The 12,011-nt window shown below is 38.7% G+C and overlaps 1 protein-coding gene across 1 annotated transcript; it reads right to left on the reverse strand.

Moving 5' to 3' along the window:
• Positions 1-6,052: 6,052 nt before the first annotated feature.
• Positions 6,053-12,011, reverse strand: LOC145888898 (protein NLRC5-like). Its single transcript, XM_082979769.1, has 6 exons — positions 11,884-12,011; positions 11,291-11,349; positions 10,658-10,873; positions 7,418-9,069; positions 6,968-7,129; positions 6,053-6,829 (listed from the first exon to the last, which is right to left on the reverse strand). The coding sequence occupies exons 2-6, from the start codon at positions 11,316-11,318 to the stop codon at positions 6,665-6,667; spliced, it is 2,223 nt and encodes a 740-aa protein (XP_082835895.1). The 5' UTR covers positions 11,319-11,349; positions 11,884-12,011; the 3' UTR covers positions 6,053-6,664.

The following is a 12,011-nucleotide window of genomic DNA, read 5'->3' on the forward strand; positions in this document are numbered from 1 at the left end:
TATGACAACCTGGTGTCAAATACTTAGTTGGAAATTACAACTCCATTAGTTTTCCTTGCAGATACAACACGTTCCACCACACCAACCACACATTCCCACTTCAACTCTCGACCTGTTTACAACCCCCCCTCCCCCCTCACCTTCTTTCATCGCCTGAAAACAAAATTTAGAAGGGGAATCCCCGACTTTGAAAGCGGTGCGTCATGGCTATGTGCAGTTAAGCGTGGCGGCTTAATAGCATAGGTTAAGGCCCGGGTTCGTTGAAACGAGCGTTGAGCGAACGGAGCATGCAACAGGCAAAGTAGTAGCGCGCGCACCTGATTTAAAGTTCATGCAAGTAAATGTTTAAAGGCATTTACGGCCAAACCTTTCTGGCAGTAAACCTTGTACACGGGGATGCCAATTTCAACGCAGTGATATAAATTGTTCCCTATACACTTAATCCTAAACAGAAAACCAAACTCGAATATTCAACTTAAATTCGTTAATTTAAATGAACTAAACATATTTATTCCGTGATGACAATTAGTTGCTGCGGTTATTGTGACGTTTACACCAGGAAACGCGCGAGTTCACGACTTGAATTGTTTCCATTTGTTCGCAAACAAACGCCCAATGAAATGGGATGAACCTATGCATTGTTTGTCGCAAAAACTGTCATGTCGCTTCTCGCTGTTCTACTTTAGTTGCCGTGTTTGCTGAGGTTACGGAGTTCCTTTCCAACGACTGGTCACGTGACATTATGAAATCCCTGCCCATGCACATTGGCAAAATTTTGGTGAAAAGGAAAATTAATAATTCAGAAATTGTCTTATCTGATTCTGCATTTTCGAAATATCCGGGTTGTAAAGTCCAGGAAACAATTACAATCCCACTTATGACGTCATTATACGTGGAAATTCAAACATAAAGATGAAAGCTCAAAATTATGCAAGAAAATATATTTGGAGTTTACAGGCTCCAATAAACTTTGTTGGAAATAAACTTTCACAGTTGATGATATTTCCTTTACGTGGCATGTGGCACGTGACACGTGACACGTGGCACGGTTGCTAACGACATCCGAAACAAACTACACTCAAACGCAACATTATTACCACGTCGTAGTTACGGACACACTTGTCATTCAGTTGAACGCGAGCGCGGCTTCTCGTCTGATTGTGTCGGAGTTTCAGCTGCAAACAGTGACGTATCGCATTTCAGGGCTGACGTCACAACCCCCCCTCCCACGCTTTCCGATGGGAGAGTTTCCAGAATGCGACAACATCAACTTAAACTTAATTTCAATCTAACGCGTTTGTCAGATATTGCAAAATCTTCGTCCTTTGTACAAAATCGTGACAATTTCCCCCTTCAAGACATTTAAATATCCCCAGAACTTCACCAAACCCTCGCTTCACGCCAAACTCTTTGTGGATTTATTGTGGGTTCCAAAAACAACAGTTTTCTGTCCCCGTTTCGTATCCTGGAGTTCAGTTGAAAACTCGCCTGCCAACCTCGCAATGCAACTACGCACAATTCCCAATAACTAAATTGTTTCAAAACTTCGCAAGAAAAATAAGTTCGGCCAAATTGTCACCTTGAAGTTACCACTGTTTCTGCCTCAAACCGCACCTCGTACAACTTGCCTGGCGCCCAACAACTATTATATAACAATCCACGCCGTGAAGAACATGTTCATGTTATTCCCCAAACGCAACAAACATTCCCTGCAACAATGGGAAAGTTCCACAACAAGTTGGATATGGATTATGACGCAACAGTCGCACACAGTGTGATTTGTTAACACAGCTGTCGACAGCTATTAAAGACCGCCTCCAGATTTCAAAAATTAGATTTTGTTTTCAAACCGAAGCGGGATAGATAATTAACTATTAAATTTCACAAAACAATCTGTGGACAGCTCAGATGGATTTTGTAATGAGAAAAATATATTTCGCCCAAAAAGGCGTCTTTGTTTCTCCAACTGCCAAAAAGGAAAAACAGAAAGGAAAAAGTTAAGTACCTAACGCAAGAAAGTTTAAGCGGGAGAGAGTTGATTAACTTTAATCTAACTCAATGTAACAACTGTTAAACTACATCACTACAAAATAAAACCTTGTCCTTAAAACCTTGTCAAAGGGATTCGACCTCACAGTAAAACCGCGTTTCATTCAGTTGAACTTTGCAACTGCAAACAGTCAGAAACAGTCATTTCCGTTTCGCTGTAATAATTTCCGAAACTCTTTTCGCCTTGGGTAAACAAAAGTACTTCTTGAAACAATGGCACTGCCTGTTATAAAACAAGGACATTTACGAAATGCCCGGTATAACTTTGGAAAGACTTTCGCTTTTGCAATAGCCTGAGTGTAAGTTTGGCACTAAATCCCATTACAAGGAAAACTCATAAATGATGCGTCATAAAAGTCATGTTTATGACATCATAAAGTTGTGAGAAAAAGTGTTGAATGTTGTTGGTTAAAAAGCACGTGGTTGAGGTTGGTGACTGTTTAACTGCATCGGTCGGGGAAATATTTATGGATTTGCAAACAGAGAATCTACAAAACCAACAAGATCCTTTGGAATGAGTAAATATTGAACCACAGGGGATTCACGAGTATGAAAAGTTTTAATTAAACTCGCTTTATGTCAATATTTGCATTTGAAGTTCGAAACATTCACGTAAGGGACGTTCATACGCATGTTTTAGATACTAATTATCATCTTGTCACTAACAATATCGTTCGTATGTCAAGCAATAAGCTAGTCTAAGTTCTAGTCCAACATTAACAACATTATGCGTTTCACCACAATTGAGTGTGTCTAAGTATTTATGTAACCATCCATTTAAACACTAGTGTTCTTGCAAAACAGGGGAATACGCACCCACTCTACACTTAAACTAGAAACCTCCAGTTTTAAACACGACGTGAGACACAACAACCGTTTGTGAATAATATTTATTGAAACTTTAACAACAAAACTTCCTGCCTTCATTCGAAACACCTGATCACTACTCCACATCAACATGCGTGCAACTGCATTAAACTTAACGCCACGCTGACTGGTGTGGAATGCCGCACCCGTATCACGTGGTATCTCCTGTGGGAAGCCGCGGCATTGTTACGTCATGCCCTCCAAACGGAACCCACTAAACAAAGGTTTGGAATATGTTCCTTGCACCCTTTAACACGTGACTTAAAGTAAAATATGTTGGTGAATAAAACTATAAACTTTAACGAAGATGACAGCAATCGATCACAATTGCTCGTTTGTTAACAAATAGATCCTCATTCTCTTTGGGGTATGTTGTGTGTAAATTACTTGACGCAATGATGAAAGAGGGGTAAAGCTGGGGTGATAACGTTTATTCTGGTGAGTTTTATCTACAAAGTGACAGATCTAAAGTCACAATGTTGGTAAACGTTTGAACTTCTTGTACTGGATTTTCCGACCAGACAAAAGTCAACACTCATACTTTGGTTCCAGCAGATATTCGTGCAGCCACATTTGTGTCCAACCTTGTTGGTATTTTGTAGCTCGTCTGTTTCTTGGTGTTAAGTATGTCGGTTCATTTTAGCCCATGTGGCAGAGGTTGGAAGGTTCAGACAATCACAACAATCCACACTGTTCTATAACGCCAACTGTTACTATTCATGCGTCATAATCGCAATTCACTTGAGACAATCCCCTATTATTGCGGTTTGATGTCACAAAGGGAGTGCGCATTCGCACATGTTTCTGTGTTGATGACTCAGTCTTTAGCGCAGATTCACCCGTTACCACAATCAAATTGCTTACAAGTATTTGTGTGAACAGCTACATTCTATTTACTTAGAAAAACTGCTTACGGAAGTTATAATTATGTTCTTCATGCTGTGAGTCCAACACAATACACAAGCTGAGTACAACACAATACACGAGCATAAATCAACGGCAGTTGGTTTACGTCACGTGGTGGCGATATAGAGCTTAAGTTCGCTTATCGAATGCAACCGGAATGAATTACCCCCAAACCTTTTATGATTCAAAAGGTAACAGAAACAGAACAACATTTACGCATGTTTCATTTGGACGACTTCCTGCTCTTGATCGTTCACAGACCCCTGGTTGGAAATCACCGAGACATCTTTCCACGTTTTCACGTGAAGCCAAGAAAACATTCTTGTCCTTGTCGTCTTCGGTGATTACGAGCCCTGTTTACATGAAATGGTTTGCGAGCGAGCTTGCGTCAGTGAACCATGAAGAACTAACAGACCACAACGAGCGAGCTTCGGGCCTCAATGTACATGCTATGATGTTTTTGCAAAATGGGGTTTGTAGTGAAATGACTGTTGTAGTTCATGATCATTAAAAACGATGCCGGTTGGGAAAAGTATTTGCTTTTGTTACATCCTGGCGCATAGCATTCTCTAAGCCGAAGATTTGGGCGGCCTTTTCGCAAAGGTAATTATTTGCTTGGAATGACTGCACCTTTCCAGATCTGTAGCTAAACATTTGCCTATGTTTTACATCAGGTCATTTGCTAATTTCAAAATACACAAGTATACTTGTTTGTGGGGAAACAAAACCTAATTTGTGCGTGAATCAGACCCAACTTATTGAATGATCAAAAGTACATTATTTTCGCAGTCCATGTCTGTGCTATATGTAACTAAAAGCTGGTTGTGGTGATTTACTGCAATTTGTCACGAAGAGATTTGTTCAATACTTTTCATCTACTCATTTTTGCTGGCTTTTGGACACACATGATAGTTAATAAAAAGCACTATTTCAGAAAACAGTAAATGGATTGTTTTGCATGTGTGCTATAGAAGTTCAACAACACACACTTCCTAAAAATAGTCTTTTTATCATAACATTCTACAGCAGTCAATTGTTTTCAGGTGATTTATTCCAAATGTCCAAGTCACGGCTGCAGCGTACCCAGTAGATTTCCCTAGTCGCTGCTTAGCTGAAGCTAAAGTCTGTTTGCGTGTTCTTGCTGATATAGACTATACTGAATTAAAAGCTCCGTGAACAGACTTCTTTACTAATGGAAACACACGATTGCAATTACCAGGTGGCTTAAGTTTAATTTGTTTCAAGCGCGTTTAACACGTGACTGAATTTCAGCGAATTTAAAAGAACGTGCGAACGTTTACAGCGCGATGGCAAGAATAACAACAGGGCCGAGAGAATACGAGCGACTGAGAGTAGGCAAGACTAGCCTAGACTGGCTGTCAAAGGATTACGAAAATGAGCGTTTTATAACAAAGTGTTAGAAAAAATGTGTTGTCCAGCAGGATGCCAGAAAGCCTGTGGGAGCTCCGGCAGAAAAGCTTAACACCGTCTGCAGTCTTCGGTCCGTATGTGTTCCAAATGTGTAAAGAATTAAGTAGGGAAACATGCGTATTGCTACACGGCCCATATCACTTACATTTAAAAATTTATTATTCTGTAAAGTGCAGCAAACGATTAAGCCGAAGTCGAAATCTCAGAAATAAACGTTGGTAAAAACGAACCAGTATTCAAAATTGCAACTCACAAAACGACAGATTATTATGGATATTACGTCGAACATTCCACACTGATTGTACCCATTGTACTTTGTTTGTCCTTATCATAGAAAAATATTTCGCACTGGAGTTGCTTAAGGCTATGATCAAAACCCAGCAAACTGTGAGGTTGTGAATTCAGTCAATTTGATATTTTCCCGCTGTGACATGTTGCGACACCTAGTGTGTTCTATTAACCGTTAACATTCGACACTAAAGTCGCACTTGAGGTAAATTCATGTACAGCACCCTCCCAAACTTCAGTGACAATGCACTAACTGTACAGAAGTATGACTCAGCATTCTAAACCTGGAGCAATCTTGGGTGAACATCGGTCAAATACTAGCTGGTAATATATTTTAGCAAAGTGGAGCCAACTTAAAGGTATTTAGTGTCACAGATGCCATGTGGTTTTGCAGCACATCAAAACTGCATCACGAATATTGTTACATATGACACAGAATGCTACCTCAAATTGGTCGAAATTATACCAAAGTATTCTGCACACCTGCATCGGTCACCATGGTAACAATCCGTTAAAGAATCAACACAAGCTGTTTAATAATTTCTACAAACAGAAGCAAATCACAAACAGTTGGAAGTTTGCAGCCAATTAACAAAGAGTACAAAATAATTATCAAAAGTTTGAACTTTGTTTAGTTGGCACAGATAGTTGGGTACACAATGGGTTAGAAATGTTTTACAGAAAGGGATTTTCAAATGCAAGGTTTCCAGCAAAGCAAGATTTACAACGACAATTTTTTCACTATTAATCATGAAACAAAAAATCATAAACGAACTTGATAAAGTAAGATTGTAGAATACATAATTGACAGCATCTGGTTTTACAATTAACGTGTTAAGCCGATACATTCATCCAAGAACAGTAACTCTTGTGACATAAACTAAGGCACAACATCACTAAATGCTATAACATCACACAACAAATTTGAACTTATTTTTAAGGGGCTTCAGCAAAACGATATGTCATCAAACCCAAATGCCAATTAATTTGACACAGAGACATATTAAGCAAAGTTGTGACATCACAATAACACTAGAATGCTGCATTCTGGAACATCGATAATGCAGTCACCCAACTTTCCATGGAATGATTCTATTTTCACAGTCTTCCCTCAATTTTTTGTTTAAATATAAACTTTTCCCCTTGTTTTGGATTCAATGAGATCCTTCCCTGCTTGAGTGAAACTGCATCCGACAGCTTCCAACACCTTAATGTTGTGAACACAGTCAGCCAATGACTCAGCACTTTTATCCGTCAGGCGGTTGTCGGAGAGACTAAGAAGCTCCATCTAAACAACAAAATGATTTAAAACTTAGTTGACATGGCAACGAAATCAATGCAAAAACTTTACTCAAGCAACAACAGAAGTAGGAATTGTTAAATTTGCAACGTTTCTTTGTTCATTGATTTACATCAAATCGCTTACCGGCTTCTTTAGGAGTTTAATCTTCTCGGATAGGTGTTTTGCGCCAACACTGGTCAGACCGGAATCACGCAGATACACTTTCTCAAACATGTGGATGCAGTTTGCAACATAAACTGACCCCCGGTCTTGTATCTGGTTGTGGTAGAGGAAAAGAAGCTTCAGCTAAACGAAGAGACCAAAGTTTAACAAAAGACAGCAACAATAATACAGGTAATTCAACATACAGGGTTGGAAGTATCTACAAATTTTAATGAGATATCCCTTATTATGACTCTAAGACAATTTCTGAATGGCAAAAATATAACAACTCCCATTCAAATGATTTTAAATTTGTGTACCATAAAATCAACAGCGAATGTTTGCTTAAACCACTTTGGCTCCGCACATCTTACATTAAACATAACAGTAAAATGCTTCATAGACTTGACACAATATAAATTCAAAACTGACCTGTTTGTTTCTCTTTTGGACCACGAAGGAGAGATTATCGAGATCAGTCGGGAGGAGCGATGTTTCGTTGAATTCGAGATCATCAGGAAGTGAGGAGGACACGATTGAAGTTATCTCCTCATCGTTTGCTTCATGAGCCCAGCTGCAACATCGAAGTATCGCCTCTTCTGTTGCATCCACCATATAGGACGATGCGAGTTCCTTCAGCAATGTCTTCTTAGCTTTCCAATCTTCACTTGAACATGAGGGAATGACGACTTTAATATCCTTGAAAACTGAAGGTTGGTAAATTCCGAACGCGAACTTGGAAACGACCTCCCATCTGGCCCCAGTAAACTGCTCATATTGTTGCTTGAACTCTTCCAATGGCATGATCGTCATCAGGTAAATCGCGGCAAAGAATTCCTGCCAGATGAGATGCGAGAAATATCTAAATTCTTGACCTTCCAATATTTCCATGTTTAGGTTTCCCTCTTTTGCAATTGAAGTGTTGAGAAAAGCATGCTGTGTTGATTCATCTATTCCGGAAAAGTCTTCCATCGTAAACATTACTTTTTTGCTCCGAAATCCATCCCAGGCCAGTTTTGATAGTTTGTCCAATTCTAGACGGGGCTGATCAGTTGTCTTACGTCTGTGACCAGTTTGTAAGTATTTAACACAAGTAGATGACAGAACCTTGGTAAGCGAAACAAACTGAATATCATCATTTTGGTCCATCAGATAGATGACTGTCAGTATGAAATTAACGGGGACGGTACAGTAAGAGAACATATTGGTGTTTTGTTCAAGTTTTTTCTCTACAGAGTCATATCTTGCACCGCATATCTGTTGTCCAAGTTCTCTCTGTGAGTTTGGAGTTAAGCCGAGTATCTGAGCAATAAACCTTGGTCGATGTGAAGAATCGAGTTTGTAGAATGGAGCTGGTCGTGACGTGAATATCTTCCGGGAACGTGGAAGCAAATTTCCACTCAATAAATGCTTGAGATAAACTTCTGCTTTGTTCTCTTTATCCAAGAGGGGAGTTGGAGCTTCACTTGAGAATGATTTAAAAGCTGCTTCATCTACTCCGTCGAAAACCAACAGAACATCTGGATCACCATTGATTGCTTGCATTATGCCTTGAGCTACCTCTGGAGTGTAATTCCAACTAAGTAGCATGGTGTGGAGGAGAAACCGAAGGAAAGTCATGCTTGTTTCGAAATTTATTTTTCGAACTACAATGTAGAAGATGAAGGATACTTTCCCAAACATATCTTCATCCAAAGCTTGTAAAGCCCATTTTTTGCATGAAGTAGTTTTTCCGATACCAGCTTGACCAACAACACCAACAACATTTCCATGCTTTTCTACATACTTGCATTTTTCTTTCACTTGTTCGCTTTCAAATTTCTGTTCTGCTTCGTCTTGTGCAGTTTGCTTTGCACGAGTAAACATTTCTTCGGGGCTGATGTCACCGGATGGTCGATCGTAAACTTTAGCCAAGGCTTCTCTACTGTGGTAATGTCCTTCTGCTTGAAACTCATCATCAATTTGTTGTGGTTTGCTGACTATGGATAGGTTGACTGGTGTTATCTTTCGGTGGGGAATTAGTTTTGTTTTTTCTGTGGCGATGGATTGGACCTCATCTTTTAAGACAGCCTGCAGTTCTTCACCTACAAACAATGCTTTATATTTATTTGATTCAATGGCAGCCTTGGATAAGTGTCGCTAACTTATACAAATATAACCGTGAATATGAAATGCTGATAACAAGTAGTAATTCCTGTGTTAACAGGAAGCTATACACAAAGAGTAGAAGAAATGAAACTGTTACTACAAGGCACATTTACAAGGTACTTCTGATGCAGAAAAGAAAACAACTCCATAGAAATCCTAAACATCCACTCATCAAAAGGAGGGAAAATATGCACAGAAGCACCAATACTGAACTAAAACATTTGCAACAATTGTTACAATCCAGCAACTATTCTTGTTTCGGAGGTATCTCATACAATACAAGAACAGCAGTCAAATGTTGCTACAGGATGATAATTGCTACTCAAAATGTGCTTCTGAAGGGGATTTCGAAGGGTACAAAACTATACTGACATAATGGAGAGACTGTGTTTGATTGGTCTGTGTTGTTTTGCATAATGGTGCGAGTTAGTGTGAAATTTGTTTAATGTGAACATCGACATTCTGGCAACACTCGGCTGATGATGAAACTTCATTTAATGACGCGCCTTAGTAGCAACTCTCAAGCAGGCTGCTGCAGTTGCTTTGTGTGCTATCGACCACTTCTACAAATTGTGGTATAATGTTTCCTGCGAATAAATCGCATTGATCAAATGCACAATTACAGTCTTCTGGGCCTAAGTATTAGGATTTGTATGATTTTGAAACCAAAACATTTGTTGACGTTATGACACGCACCAGTGGGCGTCCAATTCAGTTTTAAACATGTGTAGATGGTGAGAGGACTTTCTATGTTGACAGCACTAGAGACGACCATGTAACATCAGGAAATTTAATCAAAGACAGTCAAATTTACAATTAAGCAAAAAGTGAAGCGCCAACAACTTCAAAGTTAATTGTAGTAGCAGGTTTATACACGATCACCTTTTCTTTGGCATGTCTATTTACAAATATCTGTGTTTGTAACTCTTAAAAGGTTTTTGAAAATTGGATTTCAAATATCTGAAACAAACCACCATTCCTTGTTAGTGGCTCCTGTATTGTCGTAATCGATACAAGCATCAAGAGCGCACATTAGCATTGGTCGCGCTTATATAGTAGCCTACATGTGATGTTTTTTGATGATTACTGGGGTGTTACAGCCAGTGAAGCGTTACGCTACAGCTCATACAGTTACTGTGTTCATTGGACTTGTAGAGATATTACAAAAATATTGCAGTATAATGAAAAATACACAGCATCCACCAGTTACCCTGACAGGCTGCCAATCATGCACTGTATCGCAAATACTATTTCTATGTTAGCTTATAAACTATATTATCTTCAGCTTATCAGAATGACTGTTGTATAGTAAGTTGTTTTTTAACTGTTTGTCAGCTTTTCCCAAACATTTTCATAAATTTAGCATTTTGGGTTAATTTATTAAACTATCAGCATTTCTACTTTGTAATTGAAAGTGACAAATGTATCATCCCATTTTCATCAGAATAGATCCATAGTATAAAGTGTTGCCAGATAGCAAGTTCAAAGTCACTTAAATCAGACAACACCATGCACAACACTCACATTTTTCCTTTATTTCGGAGGCGGTGGGTGGTGAAGGAGGTTGAACTATGTGTTGTTCGATCGTAACTGGTCCGGTATAGACTGGTCCAGGTGTGTGGATGATTCGGTCGCCAATATTAACATTTTTTCCTTGAATATCACATTGGTTTTGTTGGCTAGTCGCTGGTAGAACTTCCAACATTTGCGAGGGATCATCCACATCTGTTGAACTCCCAGCTTGATTGACATAAGAATATTTTAGTGTTGATGGAGCAGATGTAGATTTATCACAATAGACCGGTTTGTAAAAGTTCATGCTATAAAAGAGGGTTTCACAAATATTTGTGGATCACAACCCACTTAGATTTACTGAATTTGTTTGCCAAAAAAAAACCTTTTAAGTCTGTGTAAAACTAAGCAACAAAATTTACGACAGCCATAAAATATGGACCTCGTTAAGTAAACAAATCGCTTTGATTTGGGGCCGATTGTGATAAAATTTAAATTTGCTTGCTAGCTTGTGACAATTTCACTCATACCAGAGTCTGTTTAATGGAACATAGTTTGAGACACCCTGCTATAAACCACTCTTCCACGTAACATTAAGAGAGGAATTTAAAACATTTAGGAGTTTATGTACATGGATAATGTTACCTTGTTCTTCAGGAGTAGAAGATGACATCTTTATCCGCAAAATTCAATGTCGAAGTTTTCTGAAACAACAAAAAGACTCCCGTTCAAACAACAGCCAATTACTTCAACCATTGTAAAATTGTTATGATTCCAATGCTGCAGGTATAGACTGGAGGAAAATGCATTGGGTTAGATTTCTGCTATTTCTAAATGAAAAATTTTTGCCACAAAAAATTTAGGGCCGTGCCCTGCGCTACATACGTTTTAGTAAATAATTCCTATGTAAACCAATGTATTTTCAGCCAACCTTTACTTGCAGCATTGTGCTTCAAACCCATTGTTGACGCCCAGATTAAAAAAAAAATTGTGGATGAATCCTCCGCGAACTTTCGTCAAAATTTACCCCTAATCAACTCAATAAAAAGTAGCAGTAAAAAAAACATTACGATCATCTGCGCAAATAATGATCGCGTAATAAAATCCTCCGTGCAAATAACAAACTATCCAATTTGGGTTGACATGAAGTCGGAACCACAACTTAGGGTTAAATTTTTTTCATAAAGTATAGGTTTGAAATCTTAAAGTGCCAAGGTAAATGCAAGTTGTTTAATTACCAATAGCAGATGGTTTGTTTGATCATCAAAACAAAATCCACATTTTTATTTACATTCAGTTCACCAATATCAAAGTAATCTCTTTCTTGCAGAAAAAAACTAGCACTAAACCTACAATAAAATGCAAT

This window comes from Ascidia mentula, chromosome 2, assembly GCF_947561715.1.
Source record: "Ascidia mentula chromosome 2, kaAscMent1.1, whole genome shotgun sequence".
Classification (NCBI taxonomy): domain Eukaryota; kingdom Metazoa; phylum Chordata; class Ascidiacea; order Phlebobranchia; family Ascidiidae; genus Ascidia; species Ascidia mentula.